General features: G+C 36.6%; 3 protein-coding genes and 1 long non-coding RNA gene across 4 annotated transcripts; 3 read left to right on the top strand and 1 right to left on the bottom strand.

Annotated features, from left to right (window-relative positions):
• The first annotated feature begins 1,066 nt into the window (after window positions 1-1,066).
• LOC113692961 (late embryogenesis abundant protein At1g64065-like) lies at window positions 1,067-1,714 on the top strand. Its single transcript, XM_027211557.1, has one exon. It carries the CDS (start codon window positions 1,067-1,069, stop codon window positions 1,712-1,714), a length of 648 nt encoding a protein of 215 aa, XP_027067358.1.
• A 2,231-nt stretch (window positions 1,715-3,945) lies between these two features.
• Window positions 3,946-4,593, top strand: LOC113692960 (late embryogenesis abundant protein At1g64065-like). Its single transcript, XM_027211556.1, has one exon. The coding sequence runs from the start codon at window positions 3,946-3,948 to the stop codon at window positions 4,591-4,593; it is 648 nt and encodes a 215-aa protein (XP_027067357.1).
• Window positions 4,594-8,356: 3,763 nt separating this feature from the next.
• On the top strand, window positions 8,357-9,682 carry LOC113691729 (putative GDP-L-fucose synthase 2). The gene has a single exon (XM_027210016.2). It carries the CDS (start codon window positions 8,469-8,471, stop codon window positions 9,405-9,407), a length of 939 nt encoding a protein of 312 aa, XP_027065817.1. The 5' UTR covers window positions 8,357-8,468; the 3' UTR covers window positions 9,408-9,682.
• Window positions 9,683-15,372: 5,690 nt separating this feature from the next.
• LOC113692540 (uncharacterized) lies at window positions 15,373-18,289 on the bottom strand. Its single transcript, XR_011815408.1, has 2 exons — window positions 17,879-18,289; window positions 15,373-16,113 (listed from the first exon to the last, which is right to left on the bottom strand). It is a non-coding gene; the product is annotated as an uncharacterized lncRNA (long non-coding RNA).
• Window positions 18,290-18,739: the final 450 nt, after the last annotated feature.

Genomic DNA, 18,739 nt, shown 5'->3' with positions numbered 1-18,739 from the left:
TATTTCTTATTCATATATATATATATATATATATATATATTATATAGTTTAGTTCTTCTTTGTTTCCTTAAAATTCAATCACTATTAACTGATTAATATACAAAATTTAACGTACACAAAAAATCAAAATGCATAAAAAATAATATTTTTTAATGAATGTTTTTGTTTTATTTTTTAATTTTCTATTATATATTATTTTTTGAAACTTTTGTATTTATTTTTTTATTTAATTAATAGTTATTAGATTTTAAGAAAATAAAAAAAATTAAAACATAATATTTATGAAAAAAAATAGTAATATAATAAAAAATGAGACAGAAAGGTGGACAGAACAGGTAGTTGCGGTTAGGGATGTACGCGAGTCGAGCTACTAGCTCGGTCAACGACTCGGCTCGAACTCGGGTTGACCGAGTTCGAGCCGAGTTTCGAGTAGCTCGAATGAAAATCGAGTCGAGTTTCGAGTCGAAATAGTCCAACTCGAGTCGAGTCGAGTAGCTCGACGAGCCGGAGTTATTTAAATAATATATTTATAATTTAAATAATATATATGTATTATAATTATAAAATAACCATTATGGGTATAAATTATATGAAATTTACAATATATCTTTCTTTATAATAAAATCCTATAATGGGAAAAAAGTAATAACATAATTGTAAAAAGACCTAAAATGAAAAAAATTTTCGAGCCTTGAGTATCGAGTCAAGCCTCGAGCCTAAAGAAAATTTTTCGAGTCGAGTCTCGAGTATCGATTTTTTGGACTCGCTCGAGCTTTGGTGTATATGAGTCGAGTCGAGCTCGAGTATAGCAATACTCGAGCTCGACTCGACTCGATTACACCCCTAGTTGCGGTTCTTCACAAGGCTAAGTAATCAATACTAATAAATTGGACAACCCTGGCAACTATTTTATCGTACTATAAATACTTCCGTTCGACAGCCAAAACATTTCATCCGCCACTAAACCTTTCTTCATATATATCTACATTTTCAGCTTCATTAATAGACAGCTAAAATTAAACATCCCTGTGCCAACAAAAATATAACTAACCTAGTATCGGATCCGATGGCAGAGAACGGCGAACAAAAGGTTTATGGCTCAGCAACAGGCAACCCTTATGGCCGTGTGGATGAAGAGGTGGCCTCATTGGCTCAAAAGGACGAGCGTCGCAAGAAGCGCATGAAATGCTTTGCTTATGTTGCAGCTTTCGCAGTCTTTCAAACCGCTGTTATACTAGTATTTGCACTTGTCGTGACGAAGGTTAGGACACCTAAATTCCGCGTAAGGTCTGCTGCATTTGAGGATTTCCAGGTTTCAACATTGACCACAAATGCTTCCTTCAGCACTAGCATGATTACAGAACTTTCTGTCAAGAATCCAAATTTTGGTAGTTACAAGTACCAAGATAGCACTGTTGACTTCTTCTATCAGAACTATAAGGTAGGGGAAGCAGTGGTTCCTAAGGGAAAGGCTAACTTTAGGTCAACAAAGAAATTCACCGTTTCGGTGGATTTGAACTCTGCCAATGTGCCCGGGAATGTATTGGGAAGTGAATTGAGTCAGCATACTTGGATCCCTCTGACTAGCCGAGCAACATTGAAAGGAAAAGTGACGCTAATGTTAATGTTGAAGAAAAATAAGTCCACCAACATGGATTGCACCATGAACCTCAATACTTCATCGAGGCAGCTCCAGGAATTGAGCTGCAAATGATTTGATTACATATCTAGCAGTTTGTATCAATACTATCGTTTGTATGATGAAGATATGCTAGTCTTCATGTGTTACCTACAAATTTTTTTACTTGTTGTTTGAAGAGGGAGTAATGTGTCTTGTTTATTGTCTTGTAATAATTTCTACACTTTTGCAGTACGATCTAATTTTATAGAGCAGTATTTGTCCTTTTGGTAATGAGCTTTCTACTTTCGATTTTTCCAGGTTATTGCTATTCAGTTTATCTGCAACAATTACTCGTAATCACGAAATTAATAACCACATTCCGTGACACAAGTGGTATGTAAAGGGACTTCTGCTCAATTTCGAAATGACAGTTCCCATGTTTAGTTGAGCTTATCATTTTAGTGGAGTAAAATTTTTTTTTTTTTTAAAAAAAAAGAAAAAGAACAGGCTCAATTTGATATTGGGGGTGCGTTGGACATACTACGTCATCCAAAAAATTACCAATTAGAAACTATCATAATCTAATTCAAATACACGACCAAAAATCCACCTATGATAAGGGCATAAGCTAACTCCTTGGAAAGTTATTGGAACACCGTAAAGATTAAATTTCATGTTGGACTTCGACCTAGCATGTACACCATTTGGTGCTTTTACGGTTGCTTTCTATAAGATAATAATCAATCAGTTTTTATTCGGTTCATTTCAAACTAAAACAAAGTTGAGGGGACAAGAGGGCAAAATTCAGTCAAACTTATTGAATGAGAAAGAAATATCAGCTTATGTTGTGGTATATCTTTACCTTCCGTTTCAACACATATAGTGTTACGGGCGATCATTCCACAGTAATTACAAAATCTTTAGATGTTCAAGAAGCATATTAGGATACACCAAGCCCGTTCTTTTGGATATTTTTAAAATGTAGTTTCTTAGAGGAATCTGTCATCTCTATGTTCAATTAATTTGACAAAATTTTAGGCCCATTAATTTTGCCTTGTAATTTTTATACAGCTCAAACAGAACCTTTATATAGGTTATCAAACAATGAGAGTGAATTTCAATAAAGTTCACCAATTGATCAGCAAAATGCTGCTTTAATTGGCCTAAAATGATTCTGGATTCTTGCAATCCCCTAACAAATTTTAGTTTGAAATTAAATACTTAAATTATTGGATTCAAACGACTATAAGTTTCTAATGCATTTGAAAAGTTAGATTCTACAAATTAGCTCTTAAGTATTTGGATCACATGATCTGTATATGTACATATACATATACCTATTATACAACCAGGAGCACACATCTTTTAGTCAAAGTATTTTAATGGATGGGGACGCTTGATGTGTTTCAATTATGAAGTTTGAGAATTGCTGTAGATTAACTAATTCTACTAAATCGAAATAGTCATACGTGGTTTAAGTGATACATATGTTACACAGATTGGTAGCAAATGCATGTGACAGTGAGAAAGGAGAAAACACTAAATTAATAAATGATTTTTAAAAAAGATTTAGTAATTAACTAAGGGATGAAATTTAAAAAGCAAGAAGAAGGACAAAAGAATTTGTACTCAAAACTTCTAATTTTTTAGAATCTTAATTGGAATGATCTTTTTCATATGTCATTAGACATTGAGTGGATATCAAAGTTGAGTCTTGTACATATATTGCTTTTGTGCAAAGAAATTATTTCTAACAAGTTGGCTACATATGGCAACTTTTCAAAGTGACTGTCCTATAATAAACTTACTGGTTAGATAATAATAGTCCACATAAATGTTTCGAGTGCCAAAAGTGTACGATAAACAAACAATTATTTCTAAACATTCTAGAGCAACAGATTACTTAGAGCCAAGAATAACCAGTTATGCAACATCAACAAGACAGAATCTATGGTACTCCCAATTCCGCAGTTACAACCTCAATTTCAACAAACCGCTTATCAGGGTTTTCAGGGCAACTTCCCAAACATCTGGAAAGTCGAGAAATTAAAGCCCTTTAACGTGTCTACAAAGTCTACTCCTACCTTTACCGCCTTTAGCATTAATTACTCGTTTGCACAAGAAAAATTCAAGAAAGGAGTTCTAATTATGCAAGTCTTCAGTAATAGGACAATATAAATACTCCCAGTGACTGCCGAAACTTTTTCATCACCAACTGAAGCTTCCTAGATCTGTAGCTATACAAAATTTCAGCTTTCGTTGAGCCGCAAGTAAAAAGCCTAGAACCGTCTCTTGTTAAATATTGATCAAAAGCATCAAATATAATGGCAGAGAACGGGGGAGAAAAGGTTTTTGCCGCGGCAACTGCCAATCCTCATGGACGAGGGGATGAAGAGTTGGCCTCGGTCGCCCAAAGGGAAGAGCGTCGCAAGAAGCGAATGAAATATGTTGCATATGGTGCGGCCTTTGTTGTGTTCCAAACTGCTGTTATATTGGTCTTCTCCCTCGTGGTGATGAAGGTTAGGACGCCAAAATTCCGCGTGAGGTCGGCCACATTTCAGGATTTCAAGGCTGCAACATTGCCCACAAATTCTTCCTTCAGTACCCAGATGTTTGCAGAACTCTCTGTCAAGAATCCGAACTTTGGTCGCTACAAGTACCAAGATAGCACTGTTGAATTCTTCTATCAGAACTACAAGGTAGGGCAAGCTGCGATTCCCAAGGGAAAGGCTAGTTTCAAATCAACGAAGAAATTCGCTGTTCCAGTGGACTTGTCCTCTACCAACGTGCCTGGAGATGTGCTTGGAAGTGAACTGAATCAGCACGCTTGGATCCCTCTGACCAGTCGAGCAACGTTGAATGGAAAAGTGAGACTAATGTTGATTTTCACGAAGAAAAAGTCCACCAACATGAGTTGCACCATGAACCTCAATACCTCCTCCAAGCAGCTCCAAGACTTGGAGTGTACATGATTTTGACTGCAAAATTATCTGTTCTTGTATATTTTGTCAGAGGAGAGTGTGTGTTTCTTTGCTTGTTCGCTGGATTTCTTTCTTCTTCGCACTATGGAATTTCAAGTACCTTATACAATAAATCTACAATTTATCTAATATTGCAAAATGTTTTCTCATGTAACTTTTGTGTATCTTGTTAGAGTTTCAAGTACCTTTTGTTTTCTCATGTGACTTTTGTGTATCTTGTAGGCTGAATGAAAAGAAATTTATCTCCACTATCGAATTTCAAGTACCTTATAATTTATTCGGTTTTGGGCCTTCTGGCCACAAGGCTGGACACTCGAGATTGGTCATAAGTTATAGTCAGGGAGAAAGCGTTTTTTGCGCGCCTATCTGCTTCAGTTAGAGACATGGAATCGAGGCGTTGTGCAATTTCTGTTGGTGCTATTGTTGCACCATTCGGGCGAAATGTTCTAAATACAAATCCAAAGTCCATAAACTCATTCATTAAGTTGGCCTTAATTGCTGATTCTTCTAGGGAAAATTTTCTTGCTGGTTTTTTCCTTTTTCCGCGGTCTAATCTTCGGAGGGAAAATTTCCAAGCTAGTACGTGTCTTTCGGAGGGAGAAGATCACATTTCCAAGCTAGTACTGTCTTACAAATAGGACTGTCAATGGGACTAGACTAGCCCAATTTCGGCTCGTTTGGCCCGACAAAAAGTCCGATGAATCCGACCTTTTAGTGAGTCGGTTTGAATTTGAACCTAAAAATTAAACTTGAATTTAATATGAATCGAGCTTGGGGTTCATTAGACTCAAACTTGATGTAGGCTCGGCTCTTTAATTACCTATATATATAATATTTATATTTTGATATTATATATAATTATATATCCAAATATAGTATTACTAAATACTAAATATATATAAATTACAAAACATAAAAATACATCTGAAGACTCTTCTATGAGCTTTCTTGAGAGCCAATATCAGTAATGCATAATTGAATCTCTAACTTTCTTATTAATTGAGTAAATTTTTGTGTTGGCATAATATTGGTTGATTTTTTTTTTTTTTGGTCTAAAAACACAAATCATCAAGCATGTTTGGATTCAAATCACAAGGTTATAAAAAAGTTTCAACTTTTAAAGTTGTATTGGCACATGACCGTATGTTTTATTACTATTTTTCATGTATTTTGGACGAATTAAATATAAATATTGTTGAAAATTTTTTGGTTTATATACTTTTTAAGAACTATTATTTGTTCATGTTTAGTTTTAATATTGTAGTCTTGTAAATGTTAAATTAGTTTTACAACTTAATAGTTATAGTAATTATATTAAGAAAATCAAGGAGTAATAAATGAGCTTGGACTAAGCGTGAATAAGACCCACAATTCGAATATTATGTGAGTTGAGTATGAGGTTCACATTTATTAATCAGAAACTCATAATCCAAATCCCAAAAAATATTATAAATTAAATGAGCTGAATTCAAACTTGTGAAATCTCGACTCATTGGCTCGATTGACAGGCCTACTTATAGAGAGCATGAGCATAATTCTAACGGGGTCGATTAGAAAAATGATGTGATTCAATCACTATCGGACCAAATGGATGCATTACGCACTCGTGTGAATTTGAAGAAGTTATTGCCGATTGATTAAAAAAAATTTCTATTGGGAAGAAGTTGGGAGATAACATTACTTCTTTTTTCATTTTTAGTAGTGTTAGGGATGGCAACGGGGCGGGGTTGGGGCGGGGGACCCCTCCCCCGTCCCCCGCCCCGTTGCCTATTAGTTTCCCCCGTCCCCCGCCCCGTCCCCCGCCTCCCGCTCCCCCCGCCCCGCCCCGCCCCGCCTTGCCCCGCTTCCCCCGCGGGGGTTAATAAAATTTTATTATATAATTTTATTATAATTAAATTTTAATAAATAATCAAGTACTAAAATATCAACACATCACCAAATTATTATTCATTGTAATTTTACAATTGAAACTCATAAAAACAATCAAACAGAAGTTATTTGAATACAATCCAATATGATAAATAAATATAACTAAAATAGTCAAATTTTCACTTTTAGTACAAATGCAATCACTAATTCATCATTGTGTTTGTGCTTTTTTTTGAGAAAAAAGTGTTATTCTATTAAGTGTAATTAGAAATTTAGTATAAATGTATTAGTAAATTTAATATAACTAATTAATAAATTCTATTAGTAGACATGTATAATTATTCATATAATTGATAATATCAATTATATTACATAAACTAATATACATTATATAATACATCTAACTAATAATATCATTATCATAAGTTTATAACTAATTAACTTACATATAATATATAGTCATTTATATATATATATATATATATATATATTTTTTTTGCAGGTGGCGGGGCGGGGGATGGGGCGGGAGAGTATACCCCCGCCCCCCGCCCCCCGCCCCCCGCCCCGTTTCTAAGCGGGGGGAAAAAATTCCCCCCCGCCCCCGCCCCACCCCCCGCCCCGTGAGCCCCCCGCGGGGCGGGCACCCGCCCCCATTGCCATCCCTAGTGTAGATTCTAAAATATTTTGGCATTTTGTTTGACTCAATGACCACGACCATGAACCCCTGCTAAAGTTCTGCTAGTTTTGTAAAAAATGTAGTTGACCGTGGGATCCATATCTTCTATATTTGTAATGGCAACTGTACACTGCAATTTAATGGTTCAGTTGAATAATTTACAATTTGATGATTGAATTGTAGATGTTGGCTCAAATTTCAATAAGTTACAAAAGTAGTTGTGTTTTTACATTTCATTTTTATTTTAGTTTCTGGGTACATGAATCAGTTTAATGTCAACATTTTAGATTCTACATTGTGCTTCGCTGCAGAAGCCCTAGATCCTTGATCATCTTTCATATTTACCATTATTAAGTTTTAGTCCCTTATATGGTACAAATATTAAAATTTTGTCCTTCAAAAATCCAAAACATGTCTCATGTTTGACAAATTGGCTGCGGGACAATTTTTATGTGCTAAGATTACGAAGGACAATTTGTCATTCATCCAATTTGTTAACTTCTATAAAAAAATCCAGAAAATTTCCAAAACAATTTGTTAACTTCTTTTTTTTTTCCAGAAAATTTCGTCATTTCCTCCCCCGAACACAAAAAAAAAAAAAAAAAAAACCAATTTCTTTCTCCATCTAGTCACCGAAAAGTAAAATAAAGCAAGACAAACACCCAATCCAAATCCGTCTCTCCAACTGTAGGGCTGCAAACGAGTCGAGCCGAGTCGAGCTTTGAGCTAATCGAGCCGAGTCTCGACTAAATTTTACCAAGCTCGAGCTCGAGCTCGACGAGCCGGCAAATTTCGAGATCGAGCTCGACTCGAATCAAGTCGAGCCGAGCTTGAGCTCGAAAAAAAAATAAAAAATAAATATTTTATTAAAAAATAAATAAATAAAATAATATTTTTTTCTTAATAAATAATAAAATATTAAGGACATATACGTAATTTTACTATGAAAATAAAAAATAAAAAATATATATATAATATACGTAATTTTATTATTAAATAAAAATAAAAATAAAAAAAATATATATATATACCCAAGCTCGCGAGCTAACGAGCTTAATAATCTGAGCTCGAGCTCGAACTCGAGTTCGACTCGAGCCAGCTCGAGTTCGACTCGAGTTCGATTAACATCGAGCTCGACTCGAGCTTGACTCGAGCGGCTCGCGAGCGGCTCGATTCGTTTGCAGCCCTATCCAACTGTAACAAGTCTTTGACAGTTGAAATTCCCATTTCGCTCAAAAGTCCAGTCCCCAATCGGATTCCTTAATCTCTCCAAAACCTAAAACCTCTCTCCCACACCCTCTGCCTCCCTCTCACAGATCCAATGTCGTTAGACAAATCCGACAAAATCTACGTAGCAGGCCACCGTGGCTTAGTCGGCTCAGCCATTGTCCGAAAGCTCCAATCCTTAGGCTTCACAAACCTCCTCCTCCGCACCCATGCCGAGCTCGATCTCACCGTCCAATCCGCAGTTGACGCCTTCTTCGCCGCCGAGAAGCCCCGCTACGTCATCCTCTCCGCCGCTAAAGTCGGCGGCATCCACGCCAACAGCACCTACCCTGCTGATTTCATCACCACCAACCTCCTAATCCAGACCAACGTCATCACTTCCTCATACTCCCATGGCGTCGAGAAACTCCTCTTCCTCGGCTCCTCTTGCATTTATCCCAAATTCGCCCCCCAACCCATCCCCGAAAGCGCGCTGTTGACGGGTCCTTTGGAGCCCACAAACGAATGGTACGCGGTTGCCAAGATTGCTGGGATTAAAATGTGCCAGGCTTATAGACTGCAACACAAATTCGATGCGATTTCGGCAATGCCCACGAATTTGTATGGACCAAATGACAATTTCCACCCTGAGAATTCGCATGTTTTGCCTGCCTTGTTGAGGAGGTTTCATGAGGCTAAGGTTAGAGGGGATGAGAGAGTGGTGGTTTGGGGGAGTGGAACGCCTTTGAGGGAGTTTCTACACGTTGATGATTTGGCGGACGCGGTTTTCTTTTTGCTGGAGAATTACAGTGGTTTGGAGCATGTTAATGTGGGAAGTGGGAAGGAGGTGAGTATAAAGGAATTGGCTGAATTAGTTAGGGAAGTGGTGGGATTTGAAGGGGAGTTAGTTTGGGATAAAAGTAAGCCTGATGGAACTCCTAGGAAGCTTATGGATAATTCGAAGATTGAGTCATTGGGTTGGCAGCCGAAAATTTCGCTGAAAGATGGGCTTGCGGACACGTATAAGTGGTATTTGGAGAATGTTCAGCAGTGATGCAGGTCATGATCTTACACAAGATTTGTTCTGTATTGTCAAATTAGTGAGTTTTTTTACTCGAAATTCTTCATGTTGTATTCTATTTTTCTGAACCAGTGGATCTGAAAATTGGTTTGTATCAGTTATCACTACATAAGAGTATTAGGAGTATTTACTTCTACTTTGTTGTAGGAGACTTGTTGCTCCAGATCAATATAGGAATTGAAGTTACATTTTGTAGTATCATAATGACACTTGGCATTATCCAATTATAGACCAGCTTTATTCTCTTATATTTTCACTGTGATGTGCTGGAGTTATTCTGTATTGTTGTTTGTTGGTTATGGAATGAGAAACTTGGGCAATTGTCAATCCAATAGCGTGAACGTGTTTTATGTCATTTATTCTGGGAATTTTTTTCCTTGCCTCGTCTTCCATCTCGTAAATAGTGAATTTGCTACTTTGAGTTAGACAAGCTTAACGTATTTCAAAAGGTCCTAGCCTGTGAAATTTGAGAGGAAAGGCTGTTTCTTGAATGAAATTTTTGCCTCACAACTGCTTGATCTGAGTTTACACGTGTCTTCAGTGACCTGTTCTCTGGGTGGCATTTGTTTGCCTTTGTGTTTCATCCCAATTTATCAAGACAAAAACATGGAGGTGGTCGTATTTATGAGTGTGGAGGTGAAGTTTACTGGAAAATGTTGGAAAGCTTGACATTGAGAGTATATATTGAAATTTAGGAGAGGAAGGGAGCACGAGAGGGAGGGAGAATATTTTCATATCTTGAGTCAAAGTCTCAAGATGAACTAGCTGAATATGATTGATTACCAGAGAGTGTGAGACCTGGTTGTCTTAAACTTGTTAGTGCTATGATGAAATCATCAGGCAAGAGTTTGCTTTTTTGGTACTTTTCTGTTTAAGGAGATGGTTTGCAGATGCAGATTGTGGTACCATACTATAGGGTAGAGTAGAAGTGCAAAGAGCTGGAAAAAGAGAGCAGCTGTCATTCAGAGAGAGATGTAGGAGAAAATGGGAATGCTGAAATGAGCTTGGTCTGAAATCCTTATACTAGCTACTTAAGATACTTTTTTGTTGTTATTGGAGTTTTACCGATAAAATTATCCATCCAAAATTCCGAATTGCAGGAGTGTGTGTACTGATATTTAAGGCTATCTCTGTTTCTGTATGCAGTTAAATTGCCTATCTGGGATTTAGAACTTTGCATCTGTTGATGCTTCTCTATTGTAGGATAGATAACCATCTACCTTGAAGTATGACTACTTCAGGATAGCCCCAGAAAGCATTTTCCTGATACTGAAATGCTCGAGATGACAAATTAATTGGAATTTTTGGTTCATGGTATTAGTTAATTGATCTTTTTAGATGTGGACACATGATTCCTCTCAGAAATCGAGAACTTTTATGTGGTTGAATACAGTTTGAACGGATGACATGATAGTTTCCATTAATGTATATTAGGTGCAAGTGGTTTGATCTCCATAATATGGAATTAAAGTAAATCTAGATTAGCCATTTGAGATTTGCTTGGTCTTGGAAATCTTGGCAGCTAATCATTCAAATGCATGTAAAATCTGTTCCAATGCTTTATGCATGATAGTTTCCTGTATTAATATAAGAATGGAACTAGCTCACTCCCTGACTCAGTTTTCAGTTGCCATGTCTGGTCTTAGAAGTTTAAGTTTGTTTTGAGACTTCAGATGAGAGTCACTTTAGCTGGTCTTGATTGCCATTGGTTGCAAGGATCTTCTCTTTTAACGTAATCCCATGCGTGAAATCACCTTGAGCGCACATGCTAATTTTACTGTCTTGAGCATAGAACACTTTGTTATAATACCACAGTATAACTACCGCAGGAAAGGATTAGTTCTTTACATGCTGGCGCTTTAGTTGCTCATGCTTTTGAATGTTGCCGGCTTTTCCCATAAACTTGTCGCTTTCATGGTAGATGTCCAATTAGTTGGGTTTCGAATAAATCAATCAAATTTCTATATGGTTCAAGCAATGCATGCATTCTTGGCTTACTCTGTTGGCTGTGTAAGCTTCGGTTCATCATGAACTTTGTCTTCTTTGACGGATTTATACTTGCTTGAATTTTTGAAGATACATGTATTTGTCGCAATGACCAGATAAAAAGACAATTTGTCAAGTACTAGTTTGAACGTTCGAGTCAGCATATTCGTAGGCATTGCATTAGGAATTGGATTATGATATTGCTCTGTGAATGTCCCAGTGAATGCTGGTTGTTTTTGTTGCAAACTTCTGGATGTTTTGTTGCGGGAGTGGAGCAAATGAAGTGGTCCGGTCCGGTCCGGTACGGTGAGAATCTAATGAGTTCAGGGGCCGCATTGAAACTTTTGCAAAGTTGCCTTCCTTGTCTAAGGGCAGCTCTTTTGGTACCCATTCCTTTGTTTTCTGGGCTCCATGGTTCTTCTTTTGAGTTCTAATGATTAACAGCAGAAGGTTCGCGTGTCTTTAAACTGGCAATATTTCGTGACAGAGGTGAGGTGTTCACGGTACTGAATTTGCAGCCCAAGTCACTGCACTACCAGATCAAATCTTTAATCGCGGTTAATGGTTCATCAAAATACATGGGCAAAAATATCAAGAAGAGGACGTATATTCTCAAGGGTTAATTGCACTTTGCACCTTTTAACTATACATCATTCCTTATTTGAGTCCCTAAATTACAAATTGGAACACCTGAATCCGTAAGCTATTAAAGTTGTCCTGTTAACTACAATCGTTAACCAAATTCTCAAAATTAACTAAATACTGGTCATTTGAGCAGCATGATTGCACATTGCGAGGACATAAAAGGAAAATCGGATAAACCCAAAGTCAAAGGGAGGAAAGGATTTTGGGATTGAAATTGGAATCAAGGTATAGTTCGAAATTAAGGTATTTAAATTTAGAATTTAGGGACTAAAGTGAGAAATCAAAGTATAATTTAGGGACTAAAGTATCCTAATTTTGAATTTAGGAACCAAAGCGCCAATCAAGTATAGCCACGTCGTCATTCGTAATGTAACAATCTGTTTTGGGCCTTGAAGTTTTCTAAATACATGATGGGCCGCACTGTCACATCAATGTGGTCACCACCTAAAGCTCAGTTAGACAGAAAAAAAAAAAAAAAAAAGTTTTTTGGGCCAGTACTGACAATGCAAGCAACATTGAGGCTCAAAAGGTGGAACTTCGCCACGAGTCAGTCACCAGCAGTAAACCTTTGCGTTGCATTTTCAAACAAGCCCAGCATTTGATTACCCAAAAGAGAAAAACCACCATCATTTCTCATCAATGCCATCAAATGTCATTTGGTTTCATTTTCTTCTCTTTTTATTTTTGGATGATTTTTGAGAAAGCCTACTAGTAGAAGATCAAGTAAAATTGATTAAATTATTTACCAGACTCAACTAGACTACCAAAATTTTCTACACAGCATGGTCAACAAAGAGGAAGTAGTTAACGGGAGCAAATGTTAGCCAAAGGGCAAGAAAAGAGGTGAAAGAAATATATGCAGGAGGACATATGCTTGCATTTGATTTTTACCAACCCCTAATCTTCCCCAATTGCAAATTTTTCTTCCTCCAATGAGGATTAAGAGTGATTTCCCGCTTACTTTTTAATGATTCAAACCTGTGACCTGTCGATTACAGGTAAAATATCTTATCAACTAGACCATGCTCGTCACCAATTACAAGTGTTAAAGGAAAAAAAAGAATAATACAGCTAATTATTACATGTAACAAAACTACTCCACTGTGATCTGTAGCCCCGGAAATTTCCCACCAAAAAAAAAAGTCTCAATTTGATAATACTACCTTGAAATGAAAACGTTAAAATTGCTCCTAACTAACCATTTTCACGGTACACACACTCCGCAGAGGAAATGGGACAGTTCACTGAGCTCTGCAAGCCAAATGAATTGCAATTGCATAGGCAGAAATCTATCCTGTTAGATATGGTGCAGTCTGCAATAACTGCAGACCTTTCTGTTCCCTTCATCCCATTGCACATTTCGCTGATCATTTTTTTAATCACCCTCATAAATTTTCCGGCCCTACCAAGCTGCCAATTTCTGTATCAAGCTCAGTAAATGCAACCACCAACACCACACACACACAGTAAAAACAGTCCACTTCTGACTTCATCCCTTCACCACCACTGATATCAATAGTTTTGACAAGTGTCATAAGTCTAATATTTTTCTTGCACATGATTTTCTTACCTCTTGCATATCTCCTTTTTTTTTTTGCTTTTTTTTTTCATACCAAACTGAGCAAGTTTGGCTTCTTTATTCTCCTTTTGTGCCCAAAGAATTTTTTTAACCTTAATTATTTGACTAAGTGAGTCTATTATTTAATTCATCACCGTTAGATTAGTTTTAATACAATAACACTGCATTACAACCCTTGGATCAATTTTCATTAGTTCTAATTGTCTACCTGTTATATAAGAGACATGGGAATTTAATGTAGCACTCTTATTTATTGACATGTGATGTAACTCTCCTTTGAGGAATCTATGATTTTTCTTCCATTTTTTATTTCCCTACTTCTATCTTGATGGAGCAAGACAAAAGATGTATCATACAGGATAAAGACAAAAGATTTCAATTGCAAGTCATGTTGCATAACTATAATAACTTCTACTGTTTTTATATATTGTTTAATTTATGACTATAGGATCAAGCTTTATAGATTAATGAAAAAAATTTTAATCCTTGGATATTGATTAATTATATTTGATTAGTAGCTAACCAACTATTACATTTAAACAACTCTTTTATGTAATCGATTAAAGTCTCTTTTTCTATTTCTTTATAAATCGTTTCTCAACGTTGCATCGAAAAAATCAGATTTCTTCCTTCCCTATTGTCACTTGTTCATTAATATCAAGATTAGTAATGGATTTAATAGATGTTATGCTTATTGTCTCCTTGATTTAGAAGAGTTAACTTCATAGATGGAATTTCTTCTTATGCTCAAATTTTCTCGTGTTTTTATCTATTACGTACCAAAAAGTTTTGTTATTATATGTTCAATTAAGTTATTAGGGGGCTAGCCACAGCCGAGGTACCTCTAGTATTAGAAAGAAACTCAAAAAAATCTTGTGGGTTTTTTGCCAGGGGAGAAAATCCAAAAGCTTGTGAACAGTTTTTGCATACAACAGGCCAACAGTAGGGGTACCTGTCACCAATTTTATGCAGTACCAGTACTCATTGTTCCCTTCTTTTAAAGTTTATGTACTCCAATCATCCTTCCGGGTCCAAAGACCCCCACCAATCCATAAATCCGGAGGAAAGAAGCTTTGGAACAAAGCAACAAAAGGGAACTGAAGAACCAAATAGCTACACCTTAATTCACATGCATACAAATAAAAAGCTGCAAATCCTACAGCCCAAGAAGGAAACAAAAAAAAAAAAAAGAAATAATTGAATAAAAAAAATTTTTTAGGGCTTAGTTTTGCTTCATGGAAAGCCAACAACGTTATGGCTAATCCGTTTATCCATCTCCCATTCTATGATTGTACCGACAAGTCTTTTCTTTTGTAGACACTACTATTATATGTTGTTTGATAAATGCAAATAAAACAACTAAAATAAGTGTTGTCCAAATCTAGGCATAGGGTAGGGTACCTACCAAACACAAGTAAGTTTTACCTCGTTGCTTGCTAGAATCAATAATCTTTTTGCTAGAAATATATTATTATTATTCCATCGATCATTTTCAAGTTTACCCCACAGCCCACATCAGTTGTCCAACTGAACGTAAAAGACAAATCATACAACTACGAAAAAATATGGCCGTCCGGCAGCAAATTAACATCAAGCATTCGTCATTGATTCATTAAATCCAACACACCAGTTGATTCATGGAATTGATCACATTACCAGCTCAATTGATTTTTTTTTTTTTTTCCGTTTTCTTTTGCAAACCTTATACTAGTATTAGTAGTCAGGACAAGCAAAAAAAAAAAATTGATTAAAAAGATAGTATTCATAATGGAGACTACCGAGCATAGATTAGCAATGTTGTAACTAAGGTTAGCAGCCGTAGAGACAAATCATGCCTCGGTTGACAGTGGAACTTGTAAGGCAAATTATTGCTAACATTGAGGATAGATCAAAGCCCAAATGAGACAGCAAAACTTGGACTATCATTTTTCACATTTTCCAGAACTGAAGAGATAGCTTTCTATTCCCAGGATGCAGCAATCTGTTGGTGTAGAAAAAAGAATTGCAAAATTCTAACAATTTGGGACAAATCTTTGACATACCATTCTTTACAAAACACCATCATTAGGCAAAATCATAGTTCAGTTTACCATGAACTAAATTAAAGATCATATATATTACCATATGTAACATAATCAGATTGAGCCGTCCCGCCAATATCACTCCCACCATTTGCGCTGGCTACCACCCCTCACCGCCACCGCTCCCCCTCCTCCTCCACCAGCACCACAACCCTCAATATCTAATGTGATGTGACATCAAAGGAAATGGATAGCGCCCTGCAAAACATGAAGTACCGGCGAAGGAGGAGCTTTTACAGTTGCCCTTGAGCGCAAATGGCTGCTAGAAAATGAAGCCATTTTCCAGAGCACCCAAATATTCTCCAAAGCTTTCATCGTTTGACTGCAGCCACCAGCCTCAGACAGAGCTCAGCCTCTTGCACGACTGTCGCACCACCGCCAAGGAAAACTGTTTGATCAGATGAAAACCAGCCAGTAGAAACTAGAAAGTGAGGTTCTTTGTCTAGTCTTCACTTTAAAAGTCTGCTAGCTAGGACAGCTAAAACTAAAAGACTAAAGGGTGTCTAGCTAGCATCAGTTTAGCTCACATGACAGATGAATAAGGAAAAAGTAAAACACAAGGCCAGAGAGATATTTATAGAATGGAAGGGAACCATATTATTTTTTAAAAAAAAATGATGGGCTCTTTTTTTTTTTTTTTTGGGTGTCTATTCTTGAAAATCAGAAGGATAATAAACATGGTTTAGGCAGCAGAAGCATGAGAAAATGAAGAGGAGGAGAACAGCTCAAGACGCTTTGTTCTTTTTGCTTCTTTTTGCTTACTATGTGAGTATGTGTACACAGTCGAATGTGGGCTATGTGTCACTGTGCTGTCTTAACATAGTGATGCGACTCCCAGTGAATAAGCATGAAAATGAGTTATGGTGTCTTGAATCAATTTGCAAGACTTGCCCGAAAATGAGTTATGCCCATTTTAGCTAGATTTGCTCAAGCAATCTCTGTCCTACTTCCTTTCCTTGCTTAGCCTTTATAACTCACAAATATTCTCCTTAAATCCTCCCAATTGACTAGTACAATACCATTATGTTAAATGTATGTGGACATTAATCCTGTTTCTTTACCAAAGCTATAGACAATTATCAAGTGTGACATTTCAAATAAGCAAACAGGTCCAAATTTTCTTAGAATATCATTAAATTTGTATTTCTTTAATAAATCAAATTTAAAGGGAAGAGCTAAATTTACATGTATCCCTCTTAAAATTTCGCCTCACGCCAGATAAAAAGGTGGAAAATTTTGAGATTAAAGGGTGTGAAGTGTGAACAACAACACTTTAGGATTCAAACCATTGCCATGTTAAGCAACAGTTTCAGCTTTGCAGTAATATGCAAGTATTTTATTGATGGACCTGACTCTCCCGACACCAAATGCACGCATCAAGTTCGAGGACTTTTTCTTCTCGAGACTACAACCAAACACAAAACTGAAAACTCCCAACCCCAAGACCAGAGGAGTGTTTATGGCCTAACATTCGTTTGTGTGGAGTTTTCTAGGGGGGCGCTACAGCAGCTGAGGCTAATTAGCAGGCTTGGCCATTTTCAATGAATTACTTTGACCTCTTAGTCAATAAAATACTACTACTATCATACCTCCGTTTGGGGTCCCATGTTGAAGTTTATTTTAAATCTCATGGGCCTTAATTTGTCTTTCAGTCAAAGGGTGAGATCGTCCCCGCGTTTCTCGTATCACGTTCATGTTTGTTCCTCTCTTCACTGCAAAATTTCTGGATGAACAAGCAAAACAAGAAGAATTGCAGAAATGAATTTCGCCGTTTTAGCCCATTGGGTCTATCTTAATTTTAGTTTGTAATCGAGCAAATTTTAATTTATCAATCCCTTAAAAATTTTAGGCCTATACATATGGTGACTAAAACATGACCAATCTAATTTTTCTTCCTCTATTTCGTGTAGTACTTTTATTACCAGGGATGGTTGCCAGCGTAATGCAGACTAGTAATTTTGCACCTCATCAAGGAGGAATTGTGATTCAGGAACGAGGAATTAAGCTTGAAGATTGGCCTAAAAAACCAGGCTTATATGCGATAGCACAACTTAGAACAGCAAGGGACAAAATGCCTGATCAGGACAACTCAGAATTCAGAAAAAAGCTTCAAAATTCTCCAGGCCAAAACGCATAAAGGAGAAGAGAAGTACCTGAAGAACAAGAATGACAAAGCTCCTAGTTCAAGGCAAACAAAGACTCAAGAATCAGAATCACAATCATCACCTGATCTTGATTACGCTATGACCTGGAAAAAGAACACATTTCAACTCAAAAGAAAAAGAGAAAGAATTAAGCGGAGGAAAAACAAGAAAAACCAAAAGGACGTAAGAATTAGGACCCCAAGATTAAGATTGTGTCCAGTCCAACAAGACTTCATCCAGGGGACTTGGTCTGGTGCAATAATTTTCTTACCAAACCAGGAGTTTCAGACAATGATAGTCTTAAAAAACAGAAGAAGACAACAAAGAAATGTTTGAGATCTGAATTTGATCAGTGACAATAAAGTGCAAAGATATCAATCATTTTCAGGACAGATCTTCAAAGATCAAACACAACTTTCTTGAATACCACTGGAAGCCATGCCATATATGTTATAGAGAGTACAACAACAAATATTGTATTTCTCGCTTCTTGGAGCCTCTCACTATGTGGTATGCTATATATGCATATATAAAAAAGTCATAGATGTTTCATGCACCACTGGAGATACAAACAAAAAAAGAGAAGTGAGAAAATGAAGAGGAAAATGGAGAATAAAGGGCATACCTGCCTTTCAGTTCTCGAGGAGCAGCAGAAACAAAAAGAAAAGTGCATTAATCTGCCATAGTTTTTGCGATTGAGAATTCTCTTTTTATACGTACAACTTTCATTTTTCTTTTCTTTTTAGAAAAATCGTTTAAGAACGTCACTTATATTTTACAAAATGACTTTTTTCCTCCCTCACTTTTAAAAGTGTAATTTTACCTCCCTTACAAATTCACATTGATCAAATTTGATCCCTACCTAGGTTT

The sequence above is a fragment of the Coffea arabica genome, chromosome 6c (genome assembly GCF_036785885.1).
Source record: "Coffea arabica cultivar ET-39 chromosome 6c, Coffea Arabica ET-39 HiFi, whole genome shotgun sequence".
Classification (NCBI taxonomy): domain Eukaryota; kingdom Viridiplantae; phylum Streptophyta; class Magnoliopsida; order Gentianales; family Rubiaceae; genus Coffea; species Coffea arabica.
The sequence above is the reverse complement of the archived record's forward strand: the minus strand, read 5'-3'. Positions and strand labels throughout refer to the sequence as shown.